At 45.8% G+C, this 26,995-nt stretch overlaps 1 protein-coding gene across 1 annotated transcript in view; it reads right to left on the reverse strand.

Annotated features, from left to right (window-relative positions):
- The window catches only part of GTF3A (general transcription factor IIIA), a 36,391-nt gene extending 11,362 nt beyond the window's left edge, over nt 1-25,029 (reverse strand). Inside the window, exons 1-5 of the mRNA XM_063101555.1 lie at nt 24,846-25,029; nt 16,512-16,665; nt 3,066-3,219; nt 2,776-3,015; nt 527-627 (exon numbers count right to left, since the gene is read on the reverse strand). Coding sequence (XP_062957625.1) covers nt 527-627; nt 2,776-3,015; nt 3,066-3,219; nt 16,512-16,665; nt 24,846-25,029 — 833 coding nt within the window. The remainder of the gene's footprint in view (nt 1-526; nt 628-2,775; nt 3,016-3,065; nt 3,220-16,511; nt 16,666-24,845) is intronic.
- Between the last annotated feature and the right edge of the window lie 1,966 nt (nt 25,030-26,995).

A 26,995-nucleotide genomic window follows, 5' to 3' on the forward strand; every position in this document is an offset into this window, starting at 1 on the left:
TCAGGCCCCACCCCACACCTACTGAATCAGAAGCTCTGGGTGGATTCAGCAGTCTGTGCTTTAATAAGCTCTTCAGGTGATTCCAATGGACCCTAAATTTGAGATCCATTCTCCTTTAAAGTAGCTGATAGGAAAGCATTATCTCCACACTTTCAGAAATAATCAGCAACTTGTAGAAGAATAAAATTAAAACTTTGTATGGTAGAGGTGCGAAGGCTTAATTCTAAGAAATACAAGATAAACTATTAGAAGCTCTACTCCTCCACGCTTGTATCTCTTATCACAGCAGCCTTCTCACAAAGTTACTGCAGCAGATTTTTGTTGTATAAAGACTGGGCTGTTTAATAGAGACCCCGACAATGCTGAGCCAAGAATTTTCCAGGAAACCACTTTCCGGGTAGCTCAAACTGTATGTTTTCCAAGCTTAATTTCTTATTTACTATATTATTTTAAAGGGAGATGAGAGGATGCAAACTCAAGAGTGACCCACGTCAAAGGCAAGGCCTAAAAATAGTTCTCTACTTACACAAATGACTTTTCTCCAGTATGAATTAGGGCATGACGACTGAGATGGTAGTCCCTGACGAAGGCCTTGCCACACCCTTCATAGTCACAAACAAATGGTCTCTAGCAGGAAGAAAGGAAAAAACATGTCAATCCTGCACTAGTTAGTTAGTAACTCTGGTATTATTTAAAAGCCTAAAATGTATAGTAAGCAAAGCCACTGACTCCCTCTCCAGAGATGGTTTCCACTCAATAAGTGTGTAGAGTACCAGGTATACCACGGCAAGACACAGCTTTCCTTCATGAAGTTACACAACATAGTGCTACAACTTCTCACAAAATCATTGCAGCAGATTTTTGTTCTCTGAGTGGCATCCGAAATAGGCAGGCAGCCTTCACAGTAACGGCACAGCATTGTTAACCTGCTCCTAACCTGGCCACCAGGCTTCAATAGCAACCCCCTCTTAAAGATTACTTTGCTGTTAGCATGGCCTGTCTGCACAGATCACCACAGCATGATTGAACCCCTTTAAAGAAAGCCTAAGGCAGAGGAACAAACAGGTTCTGTCTCATCCTGGACAAGCCCAGTGTCTATGCTAAGAGAATGCCAGGCACAGCTAGGGGAAAATGTGTCACACCTAAAAAAGCTCACAGGTGCCAGAGCGAAACAAAGAAAACAGCTCACAGTCCTAATTGCAACCATCACTGGGGACCCAGGAGTTGGGAGGGGAGACTCCTCTCTAGACCTATAGGAAAAAAGCCAAAATACGTCCCCCAAATAACCAGTTTTGCATATATTACTGTGGAACGCATACCACCATGATGTCTAGGAGGGGGAGTACCAAGAGCACAGAATGAGCAGCAGTCACAGAGCATGTGGACAGGAAGACACAGGTGAGCTGTATTACTAGGGGCAGAACCCTGCACAGCTCCAGTCATAGAGTAGGCTCCATAAATATTTGCCAAATTAATCATGTGAGATTTGGGACAATAAAGATGACTCCAAGTTTTCCAACCTGTATGAAGGAAACTGGTAGTGCCAATAGCCAAAATACAGCACACAGGTCTAAAAGGAAAGGCAGTCTCTAATTTGGACATACTGGTATAGAGTTTTGAATCTGGGGGATCGAATGGGCGCAAGAGACAGGAAGGCAGGGTATAAAGGATGTTATGAGTGAAGCCAGTGGCTGGGTAAGACTGCAGAGAGAGCTGGGCAGGTGGATAACGCACCGGGCAGAAGAGGAGCCAGCGAGTGAAAAGGGCCAATGAGGAGGAGAGATCCCAAGGAGGAAGCAGCGCTCTTCCAGTGCTAAAGGGGGAAGAAGAATAGAGACCAGGAGGATGCCAGGAGGTGGCGGCCCATAAGTTAGGGTAGGTGCAAGGAACAAAGGCAGGGACGGCAGAAATGAAGGCAGTGTGAGGCCTGGCTCTGCCAAAAACTGGAAATTGGGCCAATTCCTAGGCCTCCAGGAGCCTGGCTTTCCTCCCCTGTAACATGGGTTGCCACATCACATCACATTCTCTGACATCCTCCAAAGGCTTCCATTACCCTCAAAACAGAACTCAGACGCCAGCCCAGCCAACTTCTCGTATCTCATTTTGTAGGATTCCCCACCTAATTACACCGGCCTGCCTTACCCCGGGACTACAGCTCCCTCTGCAGTTCTCTCTGCCCGACTAAGCGCCTGCTGGCTGGATCCTTCCTTCTCAGTCAGCTCACAAGAGAGGGGCCTTTGCTGACCACCCTCCAGCAGCCCTCTCTTTACTGCATCTCACTCCTGCCTATCCCTTGGTCGGCCTGCTAGTGAAAACATCAGCGCCGTGGCAACAGAAGCCTGGCCCGTTTTGTTCCCTGCTCTCTCTGGTCCTGAGTTATGAAAGAACGAAGGCCTGCTGCTCGCACGACGCCGATACACGGAATTTGTCCTCTGCACCAGCTCCCGGAGGCCGGGCTTTAGGGCAGGTGTTTGGTGGTGCAGGGTGGTCAAACCCGCGAATTCACCGATTATGCGAGGTGCCTGACTGGCCGAGACTCAAGAGCCAAGAAGGGGAAGGGGTGCTTAGTAAGCCCTGAGCCCGTGGCAAGGATATCACGTTCCAGAACGAAGGTCCTAGAACTCCTTGTCCACTTCCTGGCTCCTTCCCTAAGTCCAGCGTGCCGGAGCTGGACACGCCTCACACGCTGGGCACGACAGCAGTGGCTGCCCTGGGCCCGCCGCGCCCGTAGCCCCAGGGCTGGCGGCCACGCCCCCCCGGCCGCGGCCTCGTTACCTCCCCGGTGTGCTTGCACAGGTGCGCCTCTAGCTTCCAGGCCTTGTTGTAACCGGCGCTGCAGTCAGGGAATGAGCAGATGAACCTCCTAGGGAGCGCGGGGAGCGGAGAAGCTGGGCTCTCGCCGGCCGTGATGAACGCGTCGGCGATGGTCAGGGACGACACCGCCTCGGCGACCGAGGCCGGCGGCTCCACGGCGCCCTGACCTCCGCGCCCCGGACCCGGTGCGCAGCCACGTGCCTACCCACGTGCAGCGAACTGGCGCGCGCGGCTAACAGCTCCGGGCGCACCCTAAGCGCGAGCCCCACGCACTTCCGGGAGCGCGGATCCGATGAGACGAGCCTGGAGCGCGGGCGCCGAGGGCGCGCATGCGCCAGGAGGCCGCGCATGCGCCGGGAGGCTCTGCGGCTACCTGCGCTTCCGCGTCCTCCACTAAAGGCGTCTCTTCCCATCAGACAGCACAAGTCTTCGGGGCACTGCTTAGATATGTCTTGTTGTGTTCGGGACACTGCTTAAACGTGTCTTGTTTCCCGTCCCGTCCGCCACCACTCTCTAGGAAGTACTGGCCTTACGTAATTCAAGCTAGCCTGTTCGTAGCACGTTCTCGGTTCGTCCTCCTTATGGATTCATTTCTTTGAATGTTCTTTACCTCCTGCTGCTGCAAGCCCCAGGACAGTGGTTCCTAAACTAGTCTGCTCGCTGGAATCACGTGGAGATCATTTCAAACTTCCAAAGCCCAGAGCAAACCTGGACCAATTAAATCAGAATTTCTGAGGGTGGGAAACGGCATCAGTATTTTTGGAAACTCCCCAGCTCATTCCAATGTGTAGAAAAGTTTGGGAACCACTGCGTAGGGCCTTGGTGCGCAAAGTGGTCTTTGCACCGTCATTAAATTGGAAACTTAGACCTACTTGAGTCAGATCTCTAGGTGATTTGATGTATATTAAAATTGGAGAAGCACTGCTGAGAGGCTTGGATCAACAAGGGTAGCTTGGTTTAGAGGACCACATGTCCACAGTAAGTCCTTGAATGAAGATAACAGTGACGGGAGGGACTGTCTGATGTTCCCCCAGACACGTTTTTCACATCCTCCATCATTCCAGATCATTAAGTGAGCCCCTGTCTGAATCCAATAAACAGGTCCCTGCACAGAAGTGCAGTTTTAAAAACAAGCTAGAGCGGAAGGGTCCTGAGCCTCAGACTCCTCTTGAACGTAGGAAAGATGACAATGCCTGCCTCGTAGGGGTCTCATGAGAACAGGACTGTGAGACGGTGTCTGACCTACTACTTTCCTGCGCTTTCCTCATTTGCTGCTTCCGCCTCTCTCCAAGGAAGAAGTCCGTACACATCCCTCCTACAAATCCAGAAGCCTGGAGTGTTTCCGTTGTGCTGGTTCTGGCTTTCTGCTTCCCATGCCTCGTGGCATGGTGAATCTCTGAGCTCCTCCTCTCTCTTGGCCTCCTGACCCCACACCGTGCACCCATGGCTTTCCTGCTGCATCCTAACTTCTCCTGTCTCCTTGGCCACTTCTTCCACCTGCTTACCTTAGTACCCACGTGTTTTTGCTCAGTCCTCTGTGGGGTTATACTGTAGTGGGAGAGTATTATAGTGGAAGAGCACTGGCTTTCAGCCTCAGTCACCTGACTTTGGATTCTAACTGTTAATTTACTGTGAGACTTTGAATAAAGTTCTTTGAATCTCTTTTCTTACCTTTAAACTTGGACTGTTAATACCCACCTGTTAGAGTCATTTTTTAGAATTAAACGAAATTATATTAACCAATGGTTCTATTTATTATGTTCTACCACCTGTGCCAGGCACAGTTGCCACCAACCTTCAGTTCTCCCAGCAACTCACCGTGTAAAGCAGCTAATAGGATCCAGGCCATGCTATACACTCAACAAATGTTGGTCTTTTTCTTCTCTCTCATTTTTCTCCATGAACTGATCCATGGATTTACCTTTTTTTCCTCTGCAGTTTACTCCCCAATGTGTTTTTCCAGTGTCCCACATTTCTAAATAACAAGTGGGTTGTTTTTTTTTTCCACTTGAAGGTTAAGCAGTCACCTCAAACTCAGCATTATTTGTAGGTCAAACACTCCTCATTTCTGTATGTCTACACTTCCTTTTTCCTTCTTTCTCCCTGTCAATAGTGGTATAATTCTGTCTCCAGCCATGAAAACTTGGAACAGTTGTTGTCCACCCTGGCTACACATTAGAGTCACCCAAGAGCTTTTGGAAATGATGATGCCTGGATCCCCAACCACCCCAGCAAAATGAGACCCTGATTTAGGGTTGAAAACCATTGACAGTATCACCTGCTCTTTTCTCTGCCCTTACCTAGGTGGCTTCTGTACCTGTCTTGTCCATTCTCCTCTCTCCCCACCTGTCAGGCTCTTCTTTACTCTGGGCCTTGACACCTGTACAGCCCGTGACAGGTTTTCCTGCCTTTAATCTTACCTGCCTTTAATCTCTCCTGCATGTGGCCTCCAGCAGCTCCCTAGAACACCTGAGACTTTATAGGTTTAAGTTTGCAATACTGGTTTTTGCAAAGCATTTTTGTTCTTCTGAGCTATTATTTCTGCAATTCAAGTAACAGTGCTCAGGTGGGAAACGGGCCCTGGGCTCAGGCCCCTTCCTACACTCGGCACAATTTCAGGCCCAGATCAAGTCCTAATTCCTCTAGATAAATCTCACCTGATGGCTGCCCCATCCACATTTTCTGCCTGTGAACTTTTGTGGCCCTTTCTTTCTGTAGCACTGAGTAGACAGTCCTCAAATGTGTTGGGCTATTTTTAACTATTCGGGCATATAATTTCTTATCTTCCCAATCTTGATTTCATCTGCATAAGGGTAGGGACTGGATAATATTTTTTTCAAATCCTCAGTAGCAAGGTGACTTGTGTACATGAGGGGCAAACCTTATTTATTGTTTGTTAGTTGAAATGAACATAACCATGAATCCATTGTGTGAAATCTTAAAGGATTTTCATGAATATCTGCATCAAGAAATGTTTCACGTGCAAGAAACATAACCCCACTCAAACTAATGAAAAGGGATATATTGTAAGAATGCAAGGGGATCTCACTGAGACAAGTGTAGAGAGGCCTTGGGGTGGGAGAGTTGTCTGCAGATGGTCCGTTTCTCAGTCTGTCACTGTTGGGATCTACTGTCCTTAGCCTGGCTCCTCATGTGCTCCCCAGGCATCTCTTAGATTCCTTCATTCAAGTCCTAGGTGCGTGCGTGTGTGCGTGAGTGTGTGTGTGTGTGTGTGTGTGTACCTTGTCCCTCTCACCCTTCCCCTCCTCCAAACCCGTCTTCTTCCCCTTCCTTCAGGCTTCAAATCTCACAGTCCCAGGCTCTGCTCCCCTCTTCCTGTCTCCCCACTCTTTTCTCTGCAGGTCAGCTTCTTCTATAAGACTGGATTTCTGCACCTATGACTGTGGTTTTCCAAGGGCTTCGGCTTTACCCAAGTAGCTCAGCCCTTACATAATCTGATTTTTTAAATCTCTGTGGCTGTTGACACCTGAAAGAAAATCTTTGGGCTATCTGAAGTTTAAGCTCTTCCCCAGGCCCAAACAGCTTCAGCCTTGAGGGGATAAGACTTTGGATCACAAAGGTCAAGGCCAAAGTTTAACATGGTGTGCCTGTTTTAGCTGATACATTTCATTTACTAGCCACCCTTTGTGGTATGACTTTGTTCCTCCTGTGAAGGAGGCTGGAGATCTTTTCTGTCCTCTTGACTCTAAGACCAGCTGTGTGACTTGCATTGGCCTATGAGTTGGGGGTGACAGTGTGCATGATTTAAACCTAGGTCTCAAGAAACGTGTTGTTCTTCATGCATCTGCCATGGTCACAAGGATGACATTTCTGGATTAGTCTATCCCAGGAAGAAGAGAGGTGTGAGGAGCAAAACGGAGCTGTCCTCACTGAGCACAGCTAGATCAGCTGTCATCAGCTCATGCCAGCCAAGCCACACAGCCATGGCAGTAAATGATTGTGACCCACTGAGCCATGGGGAGCCTTGTTATGCAGCAAGTGTGTGGCTAGCTAACTGCTACACCCTCTTTGCTGGTATTTCCCTTCAGCCAATAAACATGCTCCAGCCTCTTTCTCTCATCTTTTAAAATGACAAACTCCCTTTCATGCCCCTGTGATTCCCCTGTTCATCACCTGAATGCACTCCTTCCCTTCACAACTAAGATAACTGGAAGACTAGTCTGTGCTCTTCTTCTGCCTGTTCACACATTCATTACCATAGAAATTTTAAGCATACACAAAAATAGAGCAAATAGTACCAAGAACCCCTTTGGACCTATCATCCAGCTTCAACAATCATCAATTTTTTGCCATACTTGTTTCATCTAACTGCCTCTATTCCCAATCTTAGACCTTCAGACCCTGCAACTCAGCATATTCAAAGCTGCCCTCCTCCCCCCGCCCCCAGGGTCTCCTTGTCTCAGTGACTGGTGCCACCGTCCCCCAGCAGGCTGAACCCATGGCTTCTTCCCTTCTCTCACACCCTGCATTGGTTACATTACTGTCTATTTTACATCCCCATCTTCAGTTACACCCCAGGAAATCCCTGGTCCTCTAGATCCCGTGGTCGGCTGGGATTCCATCAGAAAAGGCGTGCTCAGGGATCTACTTAGCCACACCCCAACCATGCAGGGGGAATTCTGCTCAGGGGCTATTCTTCCCAAAGCTGCTCCAGATCTTTCCAGTTCTCCCCAGGTGATCCATCAAGCCTTGGGCTTTCTACACCATCTGAGTTGCTGTGATTTTATTATGAGTGTAGAATATGGAAAGCCAGGTTAGCCTCCCCTCTCACCACCATTTCCCGGTAATTTAGGGAGTATTGACTTCAGAAAAAAAGTTGCATAACGTGTAAGGCCAAGATCCCTTCTGGCTCTAACATTCTGTGATTCCGTGATGAGAAAGAGGGCGATGGTGATAAATTTTTGATCCAGAGCTTGACAGGATAAATATAGTTCTAAGAAAAAGAGGCATGTAGTAGGATCAGAAGGGGGGGTCCTGGAGTAGAAAGGCACACTAAGAGGACATTATCAGCAGCAGAGTAGGTCTGGACTCAAGGGGATGAGCATGGAACCAGAAAGAAGGTGGACAGGTAGAGGACGTATGAGTGCTCTGGTAAAATGGCAGTTCAGTAATGATGGTGCTTAGAAGCATGGCTGTGGAGTTTGGCAGAGCTGACTTCGAATCCTAGCTCTACCATTTACTATTTGACCTTGAGCCATTTATTTAATCCCTGTGAAGTTTGTGTTTTCTGTACAATGAAGGTAAGGATATTTATGCCACATGGTTGTCGTGAGAATTATATGGGATAATTAATTCCTATACGGTGCTTAACACAGGGCCCAGCATATAGTAAGTCATCAAGAGAGAGTATCCTGTCTTTGTGATTAGATTAAAGATGGGTGGGACTTACCTCTTGCTTGCAGGCTCTCTTCTTTGCCTTCTTGACCTTCTTGGCTTGCCCACTTTGATGAAACAAGCTACCATGTTGGAGGAGTCTACATGGCGAAGAACTGAGGTGTCCTCTGGCCAACAGCTGACTAGAAACTGAGGCCTTCAGCCAGCAGCCCTTGAGGAATCGAATCCTGCCAATAACTATGTGAGCTTAGAAGTAGCTCCTGTCCCAGTCTAACCTTCAGATGAGATCCTAATCCTGCCTAACTGCTTCATTGCAGCCAGGGAGAGACCCTGAAGAGCAGAACTCGGTTACGCTGTGCCCAGATGCCTGACCCACAGAAACGGTGAGATAATAAGTGTGTGTTTTGGTTTAAGCTACTATGTTTGGGGGTAATTTATTATGCAACATAACTAGTACACAGACTCAAAGCTCTTCACTCCACAAAATAACTCTAGACCTGGTGGCTCTGAACTCACATGAAGGAGAGAGCATTTGAACAAAAGGAGTTCGGGCAGCAGAGGGGTGGGGCTCTGACCCCAAATCCGTCCATTTTACCAGATCCATCCACTTTACAAGTTTCTTCCTAACCAAACTTCAGACGCATAGTGTGACGAGTGAGTGTAGTTATGGCGATAACTGGAGAAAATATCTCGTATGTGGAGTGTCCTGCCAAACCTTCAATGTGTGGTTCCTCTTATCCCAATTGTACTTGTATCCTCCAATGTTAACTTCTCCTGATTGATCCAGCATAGCCAAGATGGTTAAGGAGGAGCACTGTCCCTGTGGGTCAGGCAAGGAACCAAGACATCATCCCCCAAACACACCTGTAACTTACAGAAGCAGAACCGCATGCTCTGTTTCTTCTTTTATAGGCAACATGGTGTCGTAGAAAGACCTTTGGAATGAGCCCCCATTGCCACTAACTACTTAACTATGACTTTGGGCAACTTTTCCCAACCTGCATCGCATCGTCTACAAAATAGAGGACACCTGGCCCTACAGTTCTCACAGAGTTGTTACAAGCATCCCAGGAGATCTTGGCAAGTTAACCTCTCCCTACCTCATCAATCAACTGAGAATAATAGGACCTACCTCACGGGTTGTGAGGATTAAACAAGAAAACACATGGAAAGCACATGGCACGATGCATGGCTGCGGGGAGCTGCCCAGTGAGCGTCAGCTCTCCTCACCGCCACTGCACCATAATCTGTGGGAGCATGTGTGTCATCACCAAATGCCATGTGTCTGCAAACTGTTACTAACAATAGGTTTCCAAATACCGGCCAGACAAAAAAGTGAATGAATGGCTGAGCACCATTAGGCTGGCCAAGGTCAGCCCAAAGTGAGCTGGAAGACAATGGTTAGAGAAGTTTCTTCTGCTTTGCCTCTGGATGGAGCAAGTGAGAGTCTCCCCCCTCGGCCACATTCTCTCTCCACCTCAGTCTCTCAGGAGGCCTCAAGGAGGTGCTAATTGTCTAATCGCCAGTTAGAACAGGTCTCCACCCTGACATCTGTGTCTGTCCTCGCTCCCAGCCATACTCGTCAGCAGAGTTTTCATGCTCTGTCAGCATCTCAGTTTTTTGAATGTTCCCCCAGGACTTCACTTAGACCTTTGCTTGTCTGGAATCATCCAATGGACAATATTTAGACACTGTATCATTTGTCCTTCTTGCTTACCAGCTTGTCACTCTATTCAACCCGGCTTCTCTAATTAGCCGTGCGCTCACTTGGTCAGATCATCACATCTCCTGCAGCAGTAATTGCTCTACCAGGATGCCACACAGGCCTGTGCTTAATCACTCCCACCCACTTCAAATCCATTTTCATCTGCAGGAGCCAGATTCCATCGAGTGAGCGAGGCTTAATTGCTCTCTGATTACCCACAGGCTCAGGTACTTGAATGTGCAGAGTTTCCATCCACAGCACATAGGAGATTTTTGTGTTTGCTAATCTCCTCTGACAGCTCTTTTCCCTGAGCCACCAGAGATGCCTCTGGCAGAAGTGAGTGGGCACCCTTAGGGAGCCTTTGCCCCATCTCTGCTTACTTAAGGGGTAGAAACCACCCATGTCTCTTTACTGCCACTGCCACCATCTCAGTGCTGTCTGCCATGGTCATACCCAGTCTCCAGGTGCATCCCCTTCAATCCTTTCTCCACATCACTGCTAAAGGATCCTTCCCAAATACTAAGGATTTTAGTGGCTTCCCACAGCCCTTAGCATAAAGTCCCAACTCCTTTCTTGTAAACTTGCAAGACCCAGAGGAACCGCATTCTCTTCTGGCCCCATTTCTCACCACTTCCTCTCTGTGTCCACACATGCAGAGCTGAGCTTCTGTCATTACTCACACTTGCCCATCTTTTATTTGCCTTCAGACCTGCCCATGCACTGTCCCTGGGTTTGTATCACTTGCTCCTTCTTGCCCTTGATGTCCCCCCCCCTACTCACAAAAGTCTTTTCACCCATCAGGTGACAGTCTAGAGGTCAATATCTTCAAAGAGGGGCCAGCTGGTTAGCTCAGTTTGTTAGAGTACAGTGTTGTAACACCAAGGTCAAGGGCTCAGATCCTTGTACCAGCCAGCCGCAAAAAAAAAAAAAATATATATATATATATATATATATACACATATATAATATATAATATATATATCTAAAATATATGTCTAAAATATATATATAAATATATATGTCTAAAATATATATATAAATATATATGTCTAAAATATATATAAATATATGTCTAAAAAATATATATAATATATGTGAATATATATTATATACATCCAGAAAGCTTGCTAGACCTGCTCCAGTCGGCAGCTGGTCTGGCTTCATACCCCCAAATTCTCTTCACTTCTATCGTCACTGCATGTAATGCACATTACTGCAGTTGTTTGTTTAATTAACCTTCCCTGGCAGCATGCAGACTCCATAGAGTAGCTTACACGTGTCTCACTCATTAAATAGTTCTTGACTGAATCAATCAATTTCCCACCACTGCTATGAAGAAGCAGAAGTAACAGTGGAAGTTTCTATGGCCAAGCATTTATTGGTCCAGACAACACTGCATACAAAACATTAATTTTTGGCTTGAACAAAACATTTAATTATTGCTTTCTAGCATGTGGATGATGTTTTTATTTATTTTAAAAATTTCTCTCACATGCTTCACAGATTCCCTGTATCTTTATGAATTGGATTTGAAATACCACTCCTCCCTTTTTTTTCTTAATCATATTAGGTCAGTTTTTAGCCAGTATCTATACTAAGTACTTCTCTTAACTGTGGCCACCACCAAGTCCTTCTTCCTGATCAAAAATTGGCAAAGATAAATTCTGTAATCCAACTGTTGAAAAGTGCCAAGCAGGACCTGCTACATAGCCCTTCATAAATAGCTGCTAAATGATTGGGTTAATTGATGGGGGAGAGGGGACGGTAGACAAAAGGACAGATGAAGTCAGCCAACTGTATTTATGTGTTTTACCTTAAAGTATCCTTTTTTTTTTTAATAAAGCATTTATTGACTAGTACAAGCTCAAAAAGTTTACATAATATTTTCAATGCAATATCTAGGAAGGATGATGGAAAACCCCACGAGGCATGAGAGGAGAGCATCTTGAGGTGGCAAGTGTCATAGAACAGGTTAGTGACTGGACCGAAATGATGACTAGGGGGAGTGAGGTCCCTGAGCACCAGCACACGTCCTGTGAGTCCAGGGCCCCGCCCAGGGAGCTGGTCTAGGGGACGAAGGATGTGGGGCTGGGAGAGGACCCACCCTGGGGACCTTGAAGGAGTCCATTTCTGCCCTGCCCTCCCTCCCCTCACAGCAGTAGGGGAAGGGATCTGGGGAGGGCCTGGAGTGGGGCCTGCCGTGGCTTGACCCTTACCCCCAGGAACAAGAAGCTGAGAAGGGATGATGGCCGGGCCCAAAGTGACTCACATCAAATTGTGACCATAAGAACAACTGAAAGATCTAAAATTCCAAACCAAGTTGCTGGCTGCACTTCGTCTCAGCTGTCCTAAGCACTCTTAAGAACAAGGACATTTGAAAAGGGGCCCGAAATTTTCAGTGGAGACTTGGTGGCTCAGGCAGCAGAGGCTAAGTGTAGCCTGACCTCCAATCCTTGGAGAGGGCCACATGTGGTGCCTGTGGGAGCCCAGCCCCTCACTCTGCCCCTCGGGAGCCGCCTCCTGCTCCCACGGGGTTAGGGTGGGGGGAGGGGTGAGTACCTTGGAGGTGACCAGAGAAGACAGACTCCACACCCACTAAGCCCTGCCTCCGTGCCACAAGCCACCCTCCCTCTCATGCCAGCCCAGAGTGTGAGTGTGGGTGCAAGAGGGGCAGGGGCAGAAGCGGTCCTAGAGACCATGGTCCCAGGCAACAGGAAGGAGATGGGCTGGGGCTGGAGGGACCCACGGGGGAGGCAGGGCGGGCATCGAGGCCCCACGCTCATCATAAATTCTGCAGACACAAGACATCTCCAGGTTTCCCTTGGGGAGAGAAAAATGATATGATAAGAATGTTTTTTTTCAAATCAGCCCTCCTTGAGGGGATAGGGAAGCCCAGACTCCCAGCCTGGACCACCAGGGGCCTGTCGGCCTCCAGCCCCAGAGGGGGCAGCTTGTGAACTGAAGGAAGGTTCTCTCCCTCTTGGAGCTTTCACACCATTGGGTTTGTCTTGCTCCAAAGCCCATGTTCAAGGGATCCCCAGCCTCTGTGCTGATCTGACTGGCGGTGCAAGATGAGAGGAGAGAACAAGAGTACAGGCGCTCCTGGCCTAATCCTTTCCTGCTGGTCGCTGCAGCCAGCTTCAGAGGCAGGAACCATCTCTCTTCAGCTGGAGGCTTGTGCGGGAGAGAATGGGAAGGGGAGAACTCTGTGCTCCTTGGGACATCTGGGGCCCGTTTGAGAACTTGCAAGATATATCCTGGAAAACCACTGTCTGAATTTATGTGATGGTACAAACTTGCCCCAAAGTCTCAAAAGGACCTCTGTTAGTATTCACTCACCTACAGAGGACAGAAAATAGCTGGTCTCAAATGTTTGTCTTCTAAAAATAGAAATTTGAGCAGATGCGGGGACAGTTGCTGACTCTATGCCCTGCCCTGCCCCTTGCAGAGGGAGAAAGGACGCTAGAAAGGGAAGACGCCTTCCCCTGTTTGCAGTTGGAGTGGAATGAAATGGTTCTATTGGGCTTTTCCATTTTCTGGGTCTTCTGTCATTCTTGTCCCCAATGGAGACAGAGTTAAAAAAACTGAATTACATGGTTATTTCTTTTAGCAAATGTAGAAAGAAAAAAAAAAAAAAAACACTCCATCACACACCAAAGCTCTTCCTTTGTCACACTCACTGTACATCGCTACCACAGGGCCATCAATCCCCAGGGTCCTCTCCCCAGAAAATTCCCACGTGTGTCAGCAAAAGGTCTTGCACACGGGATCACAGCATCATGGACTTCGGTCCCCAGGTTAAAGATCCCTGCTCCTGAGGCGAGTAGAAAAGGAATTTTCAAAAGCAGCACTTAGGACAGCTGAGACGAAGTGCAGCCAGCAACCTGGTTTGGAATTTTAGATCTTTCAGTCGTTCTTATTGTCACAGTTTGAAGTTCTGGAGCTAGTGACTGTTCCCAACATGGCTTATCTCCAGCTTAGTGGCCCCCTCCAGCTTCCCAGAGGGTGACGTACCAGGAGAGGCACACTGCCACCTAGAAGGGAGCCTATTCTCCAGTGGGAGAGTTTGTGACAATAATTCTTATACATAAACAGGTGGATTTCTTACAGGTTGCTTTCCTCCCACAGTGACTGCACAGAAAAACTTTACGGTATCAGTGATAATGGGGGTGAATCTGCATATAACAGATGAAGTTGTTTCTTTCAGATGTTTACTGTGAATTCTGTGTGACATTCTGTGTCAGCCCCAAGATGACACTCAGGAGGATGTACCACAGAGCCTTCAAGCTGCTCACTGTCTGGTAAAGGTGCTGAGAAACTGTGGCCAGTGACATTTTAATGGTAAAATGTGTTAAAAACATGAATTAGTCCATTTTCCGTCACTTAGAATATCTGAAACTGGGTAATTTATAAAGAAAAGACATCTATTTTTTACAGTTTTGGAGGCTGAGAAGTCCAAGATCGAGAGGCACGTCTAGTGAGGAACTTCTCCCTGCTGGGGACTCTCCAGGGTCCCAAGGTGGCACAGGGCATCACATGGCAGGGGGCAAAAGCAAGTGTGTGGGGAGCTGAGTATGTGTCAACATGCCCACCTGCTCCCTCGTAAAGCCACCAGTGCCCCTCCCATGATGACCCACTCATTCATTACCCATTAACGCATGAATGGATTTGTCTGTCAGTGAGGGCAGAGCCTGCATGATCCAGTCACCCTCCCAAAGGCCTCACCTCTCGACACTGCCACATTGGGGATCAAACTTCCACGTGAGCTTTGGAGGGGACGAACATTCAAACAGCAGCCAAGTGTCAGAGCAGGAGATTGCCACTTGCTTACAGCAGGGCTGGTCAAGGAAGACTTTGTGAAAGCTTCAACTAAGGTTGTTACACATAAGCTTTTTATCAAACTTCTATTTAGTTTATTTTGCTTAATAAATGAAAGTGTGTAAATCTGGGAGAAATTCAGGGCAGTGTCTGCTGGAGAAAATTAAAGAACCGATTTTTCTCTTTTAAAGTTATTTTGAACAACAAAGAATCATTTGTTACTGGTTATATTTATATTCATATTTGAAAAAAAAGTAATCTTCTAATATTATAATTATACTCAATTCAGTTTACTTAAGCACTATTGTTTTTACTTAAAGAAAGTGTGTGAGATGTGGTGATAAATAATTAGGATAAATTTCTTGGGTGTAGCCCACTCATAACATTAAGGAGTGGCTGTCTGCATAGAATGACTTCAGGGGCTCAGGAAAGAACTTCACCCTACAATGGTTCCTCTACTTCAAGCTTGAAGGTACATAGGTATTTGGGTACCTGGAAAAGAAAGCAAATGTTCCTGGAGAGGTGTACCTCAGCACCCTCTGTAGATCAGCAGCCTCTGGCCCCAGCCCCCAGGAGTCCCCTGCAGTTGGACAAGTTGGGTTTATTGCCCATTTCATTTAATGTACGAGTCTGGAAGAGTCTGGCTGGAGATGCAAGCTGGAGAGTATTGAACTATATTTTTAAGACCTGTAGGTATTTAGAGGTCACTGCTCAGGTCCTCTCAGATCCTTTTACATTTGAGTCCTATCCCAGCCTCCTGACTAGCCCCAGAGATGTGCACTGGGGCTGCAGGAGCCCGGCCACCTGTGGGCAGGAGCTGAGAGTCTCCAAGGCCTGGTCCTTAGCTAGAGGCACTGCAGGGAGCAGCAAAGCCGGCAACCTTGCCTGGAGGAGTCAGGTCCCACCTGAGCTGCGCTGCCTCCCTAACAGGTTTCCTCTGAGAAACTTGCACACAAATCCCCATCTCAGTGGCTCCTTCTGGGGAACTCAAGTCATTTTATAAGTCAAATCATTTTAGAAGACTTGTTATGAAAAACAACATGCCCTTGCTTCCCCCACTGGAGTCCCTCCAATTTCTTGTTCTCCAGAAGCAACCATTTTACATTCATCTTAGTTTTTTTTTTTTTTTGTATGTTCCTAAATAACATTCCTATAGCACTGTTTCCTGATTTTTCAGTTTTAGGCATTTTTTATTGATTTCCTTCTATGGAATATGAAGATTAACCACTGCCCCCAGCACACCCACACCCCCAGATCCCCCTTCTCCCACTATTTTCCTGATAGGGTTGTACAATAACAATACTAGGTTTCCCTTATATAGAGCTAGTTACATGCCAGGCACCACTTTAAGCATTCTACATGTATTAATTCACTTCGCACTCCCCCAAACCCTATGGAATAGGTTCTGTTATGATCCCCATTGTACAGATAAGGAAATTGAGGCACAGAGGGGTTAAGTGAGTGTCCCCGTCACACAGCTATTGAGCAGAGGATACAGATTTGAACATGGGCAGTCTATTTTCAGAGTCTACTTTTGTGATAACCACATTAAACTGCCAAAATTTGGCCATAATTTTAGTTAGACCAATCTTCAATATTTATATTCACGTGATTACATCAGTGCCATTACAGCTGACCTATGTGGTGAACTGTGATTTCTCTTTCCTTCTTGCAAAATCTTTTTTTTTTCCCCAGAGTTAAAAATTGCCTGTTTTTTTGTTTATATGCTCTTTTGTATCTTAGGTAATTATCACTAATTCAACTTATCTGAATCTCCGCTCAATATGCTCAAACACATCAGGTATTCCATCAGTTTTACCTTCTTGGAGAAATGTCTTCCAGAGCACTTCTGACCTGGCCCAGTCTGGACTGGCAGCTCCCAGAACCTGCTACTTCCACGGGGTTCCCTTTGCCCCTCTCTTGTTCCCTGGATCCCAAGTCTTTCTCTTCTTGGTGGAGAACTCTGTAGCTTCCTGAAAAAAAAAAGCACACAGGGAGCAAAATTTTGGGGACATTGTACATGTAGAAATGTCTTTTGTGTACCCTCATACTTAATGGACTGCATGGCTGAGTACAGACCTCCACGTGTGAAATGCTTCATCCTCACTGTGTGGAGGGCACTACGTCCCTGTCTCCTAGCTTCCAGCGCTGTGCTGAAAAGTCTGAGGACCTTTTGATTCTTGATCCTTTATATATGCCTCTGTTAACTCTGTTTTTCCTCAAGGGCTCTGGAAACTTTTAGGATCTTTGCCCTCTCCTTAGTGTTCTGAAATTTCACAATGTCATGTGGCGACATGCCTTGTCATGGCGTATTCTCCACTGGGCTTTGCACAAAGTGGGCTCTCGTGGGCTGGAAACCCACGCCCTGCTGTCCCAGGAAGTGTTCTTGGATTACTTCTTGGGCGATGCCTTCCAATCCTCTAATATTCTCATCTTTTCACTTCTATTTTTCAATTATTTTCCTTTTTGTTCTATTTTCTAGAGATTTCCCAGCTTTATCTTCTAAACCTTCGACTGAGTTTTTAAAATGTGCTCTCATATTTTTGTGTTTTCAAATTTCTATTATGTTTTAAATTTTCAATTTCCTTTCTAGCTGTTTTTTATGGCATCCTGTCCTTGTTTGACGCACGTGGCATCTTTTATCTGTTTGAGGATATTGATAATAGTAATTTTGAAATTTTCACTGCCTGTGTGTGTGTGTGTGTGTGTGTGTATGTGTGTACTGTAAGACCCAAAACAGCCTTTGTTTCCTCCTCTTTGCTCTCTTCTCTTTGTGTTGCTCCCTGTCTTACATCAGAGAGCTTCTCAGCTTTGTGGTGGTCTTTGGCTGCCTTCTCATATTTAATTGAAAACCAACTGAAGCCCTGTACACATGGGTGGTGTTCGAGAACTGGGCAATTTCCTTGTTTTTAGGGCTTTCCTCTTGGGCTGGCCATATTCCCCAGGTTTCTGCAGATGTGCTTCCAGCTGCTAGAATCCCAGAAGTTTTGTGGAAGAAGAGACTGGGAGTTGACTTGTTCATTAGTCCCCTACCCTCAAGTGTAGCAGAGCCCTACAACCCACAGACCCTCTGCTTTACACTCTTCATTGGGTATAACTTCTGGATTCTGCTGGGAAGAGGAAAGGGGAAATTACTCACAGTGAGAAGTGTGTGTGTGTGTGTGTGTGTGTGTGTGCGCGCGTGTGTGTGTGTGCGTGCATTGTAAGACCTAAAACTTCATGTGCCGTATGTGCTTCATGTCTTAGCATCTAAAAGGCCCTACGGGACTTACCATGGGTTCCCCTGCTCTGGCTAGATGTGCCCCCACCAAGCAGGAAAGTCTCCCCACCTGGCTAGTTCCCCTCTCAGCCAGACTAGCTGCACTCTACCTGGACCTCAACCTAACAGGTTTCACCTCCTTGCCGGCCCATGGAATTGTTCAGACAAACTAATAACATCCACCTAAGGGAACCAGGGGGCACCCTGCCCTCTTGTTACTACAAAGCCTGTCTCCCACAACCCCTATGGTTCACTCTGCTCACACGTGTAACCCCTGTGTGACCCTGCATGGTGTGTGGCAGACTGTGAGCATATGTCACTAATAGACTGTTGTCATCTCATCAGTCCAGTGTTGGGTGCTGTGTATTTAGCCATCTAATACAGTTTAGGGCAGGAATCACCCTCACTAACAGGATGAATAGGAGGTGATTGGTAGAATGCATGCATATGTGTGTGTGTATACATGTACCTGTGCAGTGTACCTAGGGTGCTAACTGCTTCTTAAACAGACTTTTGATTAGTTTCTCAATTTCTAGCATTTCCCCTCTTTTAGAAAATACGTGATAAATGCCAGAGTCAGACTGCCCGGAATTGGATTCTAGCTCCACCCCACTTCCAGACTGTGTGGACTTGGGCAACTTATTCAACTATTCTGTACCTCAGTTTCCTCATCTGAAAAATGAGAATGATAAGAGTACAGGGTTATTATGATGAGTAAATGAGACACCACATGCAAAAGCCCACTTTGGTCTTATGAAAGATGGCAGGTGGAATGTGAGCATTCACTTCTGTTTCCTTCTGAAACCCCAACAAAATGACAGGAAGGACATTTTTTCAAAAAAAGCCTATTATCCCAGAAAGACCAAATAATAAGAGAAGATTGTAGCAACAAAATTTGGGGTGCTGGGAAGCAGAAAGTTGGATGGTAACTAACTCAGCAGAGTCAAAATGCCACAGGGAGAATTAAATAAGTCAATACATGTTAAGCACTCAGAATGTCAAATGCAGTGAAACTATTTTGGTGGCTTTTGGCTGGTAGAAAAAGAAAACACTTTGGAGAGAGTGAGATAAATCCACAGAGTTCCTTAAAAAAAAAAAAAAACAGAACTGATAGCAGCTGGTACTGCCTAGGAATGGTAGGTGAAGGAATGTAAAGGAGGCTAATTTGTTCCTAACTGAAAGCAAGTTTTGAATTACACAGGTTTGGGGAGTTCAGAAAGGGATTATCTTAATATAGAGAGCCAAAGGGAAAAAGTCATATATTAAAATTATATTAAGCTTGACCACCATTCCATGGGGGGGGGGGGAGAGCATTTCAGAACATGTATATTGCAAAATATACAAGTGTGCTTCAAAAGGTTCATGGAATGATTTGTATTATCTTTCAATTCTATTTTTCCACGAACTTTTTGAAGTATCCTTGCATATTTGGTCTTTATCCTTTCTCCTAGAATACTACTCCTAAAATCCTTAGGATCTCCAGTGTGAGAAGAATGCTAATGAGTTGACTGTTGTCTGGATGACCTTAGGGAGCTTCAGGATGCGGGTCTGGTCACTGGAAAGGCCAAGGCAGGATTAGAGGGTTGAGACTTTCCGACCCTCCTCACAACCTTCAGGGCGGGGAGAGGGTTGAGGGTTAAACTGATCATCAATGGCCAGTGATTTAGTCAATCATGCCTAAGTAAGGAAACCTTCATAAAAACCCCAAAGGACTGGGTCAGGAGAGCTTCCAGAGCTTCCTTCCCCATGGAGGTTCCTGGAGGGTGGCATGCCGGGGGAGGACATGGAAGCTCCAATCCCCTATCCCTATATCTCACCCTATGTATCTCTTCAACTGTATCCTTTGTAATGTCTTTTATAATAAACTGGTAAATGTAAGTAAGTGTTTCCCTGAGTTTTGCGAGCCACTCTAGCAAATTAATAGAACCTAAGGAGGGGGTTGTGGGAACCCTGATTTATAGCTTGTTGGTCAGAAGTTCCAAAGGCCTGGACTTTCAACTGTCATCTGAAGTGGGGGAAGTCTAGGGGACTGAGCCCTTAACTTCTGGAATCGGACACTATTTTCATGTAGATAGTGTCAGAATAGAAGTGAACAAAAAATCTTCCAACAAAGAAAACCCCAAGACCAGATGGCTTCACTGCCAAATTCTACTGAACATTTAAAGAAGAACTAATACCAACTCTTCTCAAACTCTTCCAAAAAATTGAAGAGGAGAGAATACTTCCAAACTCATTCTATGAGGCAAGCATTACTCTCCTACCAAAACTGGGAAAAGACACAACAATAAAAAAGAAAACTACAGACCAATATCCCTAATGAGCACAGACACAAAGATCCTCAACAAAATACTAGCAAACAGAATTCAGCCATTCACCATGATCAAGTGGGACTCATCCCAGGGATGCAAGGATGGTTCAACATATGCAAATCTATAAATGTGACACACCACATCAACAGAATAAAGGTAAAAAACCATGTGATCTTATCAATAGATGCAGAAAAAGCATTTGATAAAATCCAACACTGCTTCATGATAACACTCAACAAATTAGGTATAGAAGGAATGTACCCCACCACAATAAAGGCCATATATGACAAATCCACAGCCAATATCATACTAAATGGACAAGAATTGGAGGCTTTTTCTCTAAGATCTGAAACAAGACAAGGGTTCCCACTTTCCCCATTTTTATTCAGTACAGTATTGGAAGTTCTAGCCACTGCTATTAGGCAAGAGAAAGCAATAAAGGGCATTCAGATTGGAAAGGGGGAAGTCAAACGATCCCTATTTGCAGATGACATGATCCTATACATAAAAAACCCTAAAGACTCTACCAAAAAATCACTAAAACTAATGAATGAGTTCAGTATAGTGGCAAGATACAAAATCAACGCATAAAAATCAATAGCCTTCCATATGCCAATAGCGAAATTGCTGAAAAAGAAATCAAGAAAGTAATCACATTCACAACAGCTACTAAAAAATGAAATATATAGGGTAAATTTAACCAAGTTGGTAAAAGACCTCTAGAATGAAAACTATAAGACATAGGTGAGAAAATTTGAAGATGACACAAATAAATGGAAAGATATCCCACGTTCATGGGTTGGAAGAAATAACATCATCAAAATGTCCATATTACCCAAAGCAATCTACACATTAATTCAATCCCTATCAAAATACCAATGACATTCTTCACAGAAATAGAAAAAAAGAACTTACAATTTGCATGGAACCACAAAAGATCCTGTATAGCTAAAGAAGTATTTAACAAAAAGAACAAAGTTGGAGACACTACACTTCCTGAATTCAAAATATACTGTAAAGCTATAGTAACCAAAACAGCATGGTACTGGCATAAAAACAGACAAATTGATCAATGGAATAAAATAAAGAGAACTGAAATAAACCCACACACTTACAGCCAACTGATTTTTGACAAAGGTGCCGAAAACATACACTGGGGAAGGGATAGCCTCTTCAACAAATGATTCTGGGAAAACTGGATATCCACATGCAGAAGGTTGAAACTAGAACCCTCTCACCATACACAAAAATCAACTCAAAATGGATCAAAGACCTAAATTTAAGACCTGAAACTATGAAACTACTAGAAGAAAACATAGGGGAAACTATGTGAAATGGGAGTGGGCAGCACTTTTTTGAGGGAGACTACAAAGACACAGGCAACTAAAGCAAAAATACATAAATGGGACTACATCAAACTAAAAAGCTTCAGTACAGCAAGGGACACTGTCAACAGTGTGAAGAGAGAATCTACAGAATAGGAGAAAGTGTTTGCAAACTATACATCAGACAGGGGTTTAATATCCAGAACATATAAAGAACTCAAACAACTCAACAGCAAAAAAACCCAAAACGAAAAAACAAAAACAACAATAACAAAAAAACAAATCAAAAAATGGGAAGGACCTGAACAGCCACTTCTCAAAAGAAGACATACGAATGGCCAACAGGAGCATGAAAAAATGCTCAATATCACTAGTCATCAGGGCAATGCAAATTAAAACCACAATGAGATATCTCACTCTAGTTAGAAAGGTTGTCATCAACAAGACAGAAAATAACAAACACTGATGAGGATGCACAGAAAAGGGAACTCCTCCATTGCTGGTGGGAGTGTAAATTGTTACAGCCATTGTAGAAAACAGTATGGAGTTTCCTCAGAGAACTAAAAATAGATCTACCCTACAGGCCCAGCTATCCTACGACTAGGAATATTCCCAAAGGAAGTGAAATCAACATATCAAAAAGACAACTGCACACCCATGCTCATCACAACACTATCCACAATAGTCAAAAGATGGAATCAACCTAAATGTTCATCAATGGATGAATGGGCAAAAAAAACCATGGCATACATACACAGTGGAACACCATTCAGCTACAAAAAGAAATGAAATCCTATCATTTGCAGCAACATGGATGGAACTGGAAACTATCATGTTAAAGTGAAGTAAGTCAGGCACAGAAATACAAATACCACATGATCTCACACATATATGGAATCTTAAAAAAAAAAAAAAGTGGTTCTCATAGAAGTAGAAGCAGAATAATGGTTACCAAAGGCCAAGGAGGGGAAGGGCAGGGGGTGGAGGAGGAGAAATGGTGGACTAACAGGTACAAAACTGTGCTATCTACCTCAAGTGAATCATTATGCAGTATATGCACGTATTGAAACAGCTAGCTGTACCCCCACAAATATGTATGAGTAAATGTTAAAATATTTTGAAATAAAAAAATTTTATTTTATTTAAAAAAAAAGAATGAATAAATTTAAGTATCATCAGTCAACTAGGGCAAGGGTAGTTCTATTTATTTAAAAAAAAAAAAAAAAAGTACTTGGGGATACCCAGTTGGTGTTTGCTGCAAATTGATTGTTTGCTTGCTGGTGGGGAGAAATCCCCATACATTTGATCACAGAAGTCTTCTGTGTTGATTGTTGCTGAGTAAGAATATAGGAAAAACACCTTGTTGTTTTTTGTTTGTTTTGTTTTGTTTTTCCTATATTCTCAACCCCCAAATGGAGGCTGATGCATCCGGGAATTGACACTGATCCCGCATGTGGTTTTCCAATGACACCCATGGCTGCTGTGTCCTCCACCTGCCCGTGATGAAGCAGACGCAGAGATCCCAGCACAGTTGCAGGCATTGCTGTCAGCCCTGGGAAGACGGCAGTGAACAAAGCCAGCCAAGTCCCTGCCAAGGGTGCGGGAAGCCAAGGACACTGGGTGCTTGGGGGAGGGGGTAGAAAGGAGAGGGTCTCACTCAGCGAGGAAGGGAGGCTGAAGTCGCTGCTTCAGACCGGCTGTCCAGTTTGGATGACAGCATTGCCCAGGGCTTGCACTGCCTCACACACACGATTTGCCCTGGAGCCCATCTTGCTCCTAGAAGAAACCACACAGAGCCATCTTGTGGTGGGAGAAAGACACGGGTTTCAACGTGAATGCTCTATTGGATTTTATTTGACGTTAGCAGGTGTAAATACATCTGCATGCTGTTGTACCCTTGATTCTTCCCATATGGTCAGGCAGCATTTTAAAGTGGTCAGCAAATGTTTACAGCAATCCATACTTGTCCCACTAACACGTTTACCACAGGTAATTAACTTAACTACCTGATAAAAATGTAATTGGCATGTTGAAATGCTAGCTATTGCCTGAAAAGACTTTGACTGACAGTTACATTCCTCTCTTGGTTATCTTTATAGACACATAATCAAATCCAAATTTGATCATTATTTTGCGATTTGATTAAAGTAAACGGCCAAATTGGGTAATCATGATCCAGAAAAATTTATTTGTCTCAATTATGTGGTTTAGATTTCTGTATTGTTAGAACATAATAAGAAATTAGTCTGATTGCTCTCTGATGCTGCCAAATGCTATGCGGCCACACCCTCCATGTCCAGGATAACCCTAATTCGTCAGAAATGATTCCCTGAGGCAGTGGAATATCAATTTGTATGCTTCAGTGATTTGTGTTGCCTCTCCCAGAAGCGTGAGGCATTTCGCGTGAGTCTTTTATCACATTGCAAACAGCAACACCACAAGCAAGTTCCATGAGACCACGGAGAGCGTGTCTCACAGACACAGGGACAGACTTGCAGGGTGTGGATTACAAAGCAAAGCAGCTGCTGCCCGAGCAGCACAGATTCTGAGCACGGATCCCCTGTGCTCCAAGCTCTCATGTCCCCTGAGGTACAGGATTGTTATAAACAGCTGGAACCGCAATGACTGGTGATGTGCGGATGCCCTTTTTGCATACAAACTTCAGCAGACAGCTTCCTGCACAGCACTCATTATAAAAAAGACTTTCCCAAAATGTGACAACTTATTTGGGTTTTTCTCACTGTGTCTAGAGAGTGCTCAGAATCCACTGGGTGCTTCCACGGATTTGGGACACTTCTCAGCAGCCTGGCCAGTGTTGGGAGAACAGGCCTTGACTGGGCTGTGTTTAATAAGGCTCAGCCTCAAGACCTCAGACAGTGAAACCATAAGAGCCTCAGCATGGTGTCGATGTTTTCAGGCACCAAGGAACAGTCCCAAACCCGGTTCAGGGAGACACTCTGCTACAAATGGCTTTGGACATGCCCTTGAAGTTGGCTAAGACAGAATTCAGTTCAGTTTTTTAATCTAGTTTTTCCCGCATCCTTAGGACAATGTGGAATGTGTTTCTGCTCCTCCATGCCAGTCCAGCCTCGTCCTGGTGACAACCTGATCTTTGCCTGTCCAGTCCCAGCCCTGGGCCCACCAGGGCCTCTGGGCCGCTGCCTGCCTGCCAGACGTGCTGGCCTGGCCCACATTTTACTCTCGGCTCTGCTGGCTTATCTTGCTGGCTCATGGTTTCATGTGAGCCACCGAACACCCACGTCTCCCCAGTGACACGGGAAGTGGCACGGGGGCCACAAGCCACAGTGCAGGGCAGTTCAGATGATCTGTTTGTCCAGCAAATGTGTCCTGCGGGCTACTCCGTGCCAGGAGCTGCGCTAAGCCCGAGGAAGACGGAGATGAAGGAATAAACGCGTCACATTCTAGAGGCGCGCCATGGCGCATGGTCCCAGGACACCTGGGAGTCAGAATCGAATCAGAGACTTCGACGGTGCAAGCCAGAGTCCCCAGCTTTCCCTTTTGCTGCACTGCGCTGCGAATTGGTGCACACACCTTAGAAAGCACATTTGCTGATGCGCTCCAGGCTCTGGGAAGTCCACGAGCTCCTCTCATTTTAGTAATTCAGCGGTTTCCCAAGATATGCCCTGTTTGTCCCACTGGGGGGACTGGACTAAGATGGGCCTGGAGCTTGACAAGCCATTTCCAGCTGTAACGCCCCCAGCACAGAGCCCGCAGCAGGAGGAAGTCAGGGGGTCACTTGTGCTGCCGATTTCAGATCACCCTTAGCAAATACAGTTCACTTTATAGAGCAAACGGGATCACCCAGTTAACTTACGGAGCAAGAGAGAAAGAACTTTACTCATCATTAATGTTTTACTACCTCGCTCAGAAAGCGTAACCTTTAACCCCCAAATCAACTCTAAACCCAGGCTGAGGAGGTGCCGGGTCAGTTCCGGGTGCGGGCTCTGTCCCTATGCCAGTGCCGTTGCTATCGGGAGAAACAAATAAACAGAAAGATAAGCTCTTTAAAGCACATGATGAAGCAGACCCAGAATTTCCAAATCAGAGACAGCCAGCCGCTTGGCCCTCGTGTAGAGTGATATATGGCTGCCTGCCCAAGCGCCACCCATCTGGGACAGAGTGGGGCCTCTGCCGCGCCGGTGGCAGGGAAGCCCTTCCTGGCCTGGAGAAGTACAGCAGGAGGGAGGCCTGCCCAGAGCTGATTGCAGGAGTTCTGTGATTGACTCAGCCCTGGCAGGAACACAGGCCCTGAAGGAACTGATGCTTCCACCCATGTGCCAGGCTTACTGCCAGTCACCACCAGCAAGGGGTTTATTTAGCACAAGGATGGCATTAACTCCAAAGTCTAAGTAAAACTTGGTGGTGACTGGAAATGGCCTTAGCGAAGTCTGAGCCAGGAAGGGAGCATTTCCATGCCATGAGTCAGCAATGTGGCGAAATTCCTCAGGACCTCCTGCCCAGCAGGATGCAAACACGCAGGTCCCTCCTTCACGTCTCATGTGTGAATGACAGACATTTCGAGACATTTTCATTTTTATAGATGACTAATGCCTAATTATCTTTGGCCTAAGAAGTGAGTCATTAGGAGTTAGTACAATTTATTATTCACACACTAAAATTAGCACAGGACTAGAAGTTACTGAGAGTCTGATTTCAGTTCCTCCCCAGAAGCCTGGCTGCCCTGCAAGGCTGGGTTGTGTGGCCAACATATGCACGTAGTTGGGACTCCTGCACTTTGGAGGAGGAACACTTGGTTATCAGTGCTGTCCCCAGCTGGTCATGCTTTACGATTGCATCTTCACTGCTTAGATGTTGCAGGTTGTTTGATTAGGTGCCTAAACTACACAGTGACTACACTTTAACACAGAAATGCACTGGGGTTCATGAACCATCCATGCCTCTACCATTAAATCAAAAATGTACACAATTCAGCCAGATGTAGTGAGGATCTCTTTTTCTATACCATATGAAAGCTGATCAAGGTAGGTAGGCCACAGGTTTCTGGCTTGTCAAAGTGGGATGCTGTCAAAAAAGTTTTACAAGCCACTTGTCCTATGAGTCTGGAATTGCATTGCAGCAGTGTATGTAGTGGTGCACTGGTATGCAGTGCATGCAGTGGTGTGCTGGTATGCAGTGCATGCAGTGGTGTGCTGGTATGCAGTACATGCAGTGGTGTGCTGGTATGCAGTGCATGCAGTGGTGTGCTGGTATGCAGTACATGCAGTGGTGTGCTGGTATGCAGTACATGCAGTGGTGTGCTGGTATGCAGTGCATGCAGTGGTGTGCTGGTATGCAGTACATGCAGTGGTGTGCTGGTATGCAGTACATGCAGTGGTGTGCTGGTATGCAGTACATGCAGTGGTGTGCTGGTATGCAGTGCATGCAGTGG

This window comes from Cynocephalus volans, chromosome 7, assembly GCF_027409185.1.
Source record: "Cynocephalus volans isolate mCynVol1 chromosome 7, mCynVol1.pri, whole genome shotgun sequence".
Lineage (NCBI taxonomy): Eukaryota > Metazoa > Chordata > Mammalia > Dermoptera > Cynocephalidae > Cynocephalus > Cynocephalus volans.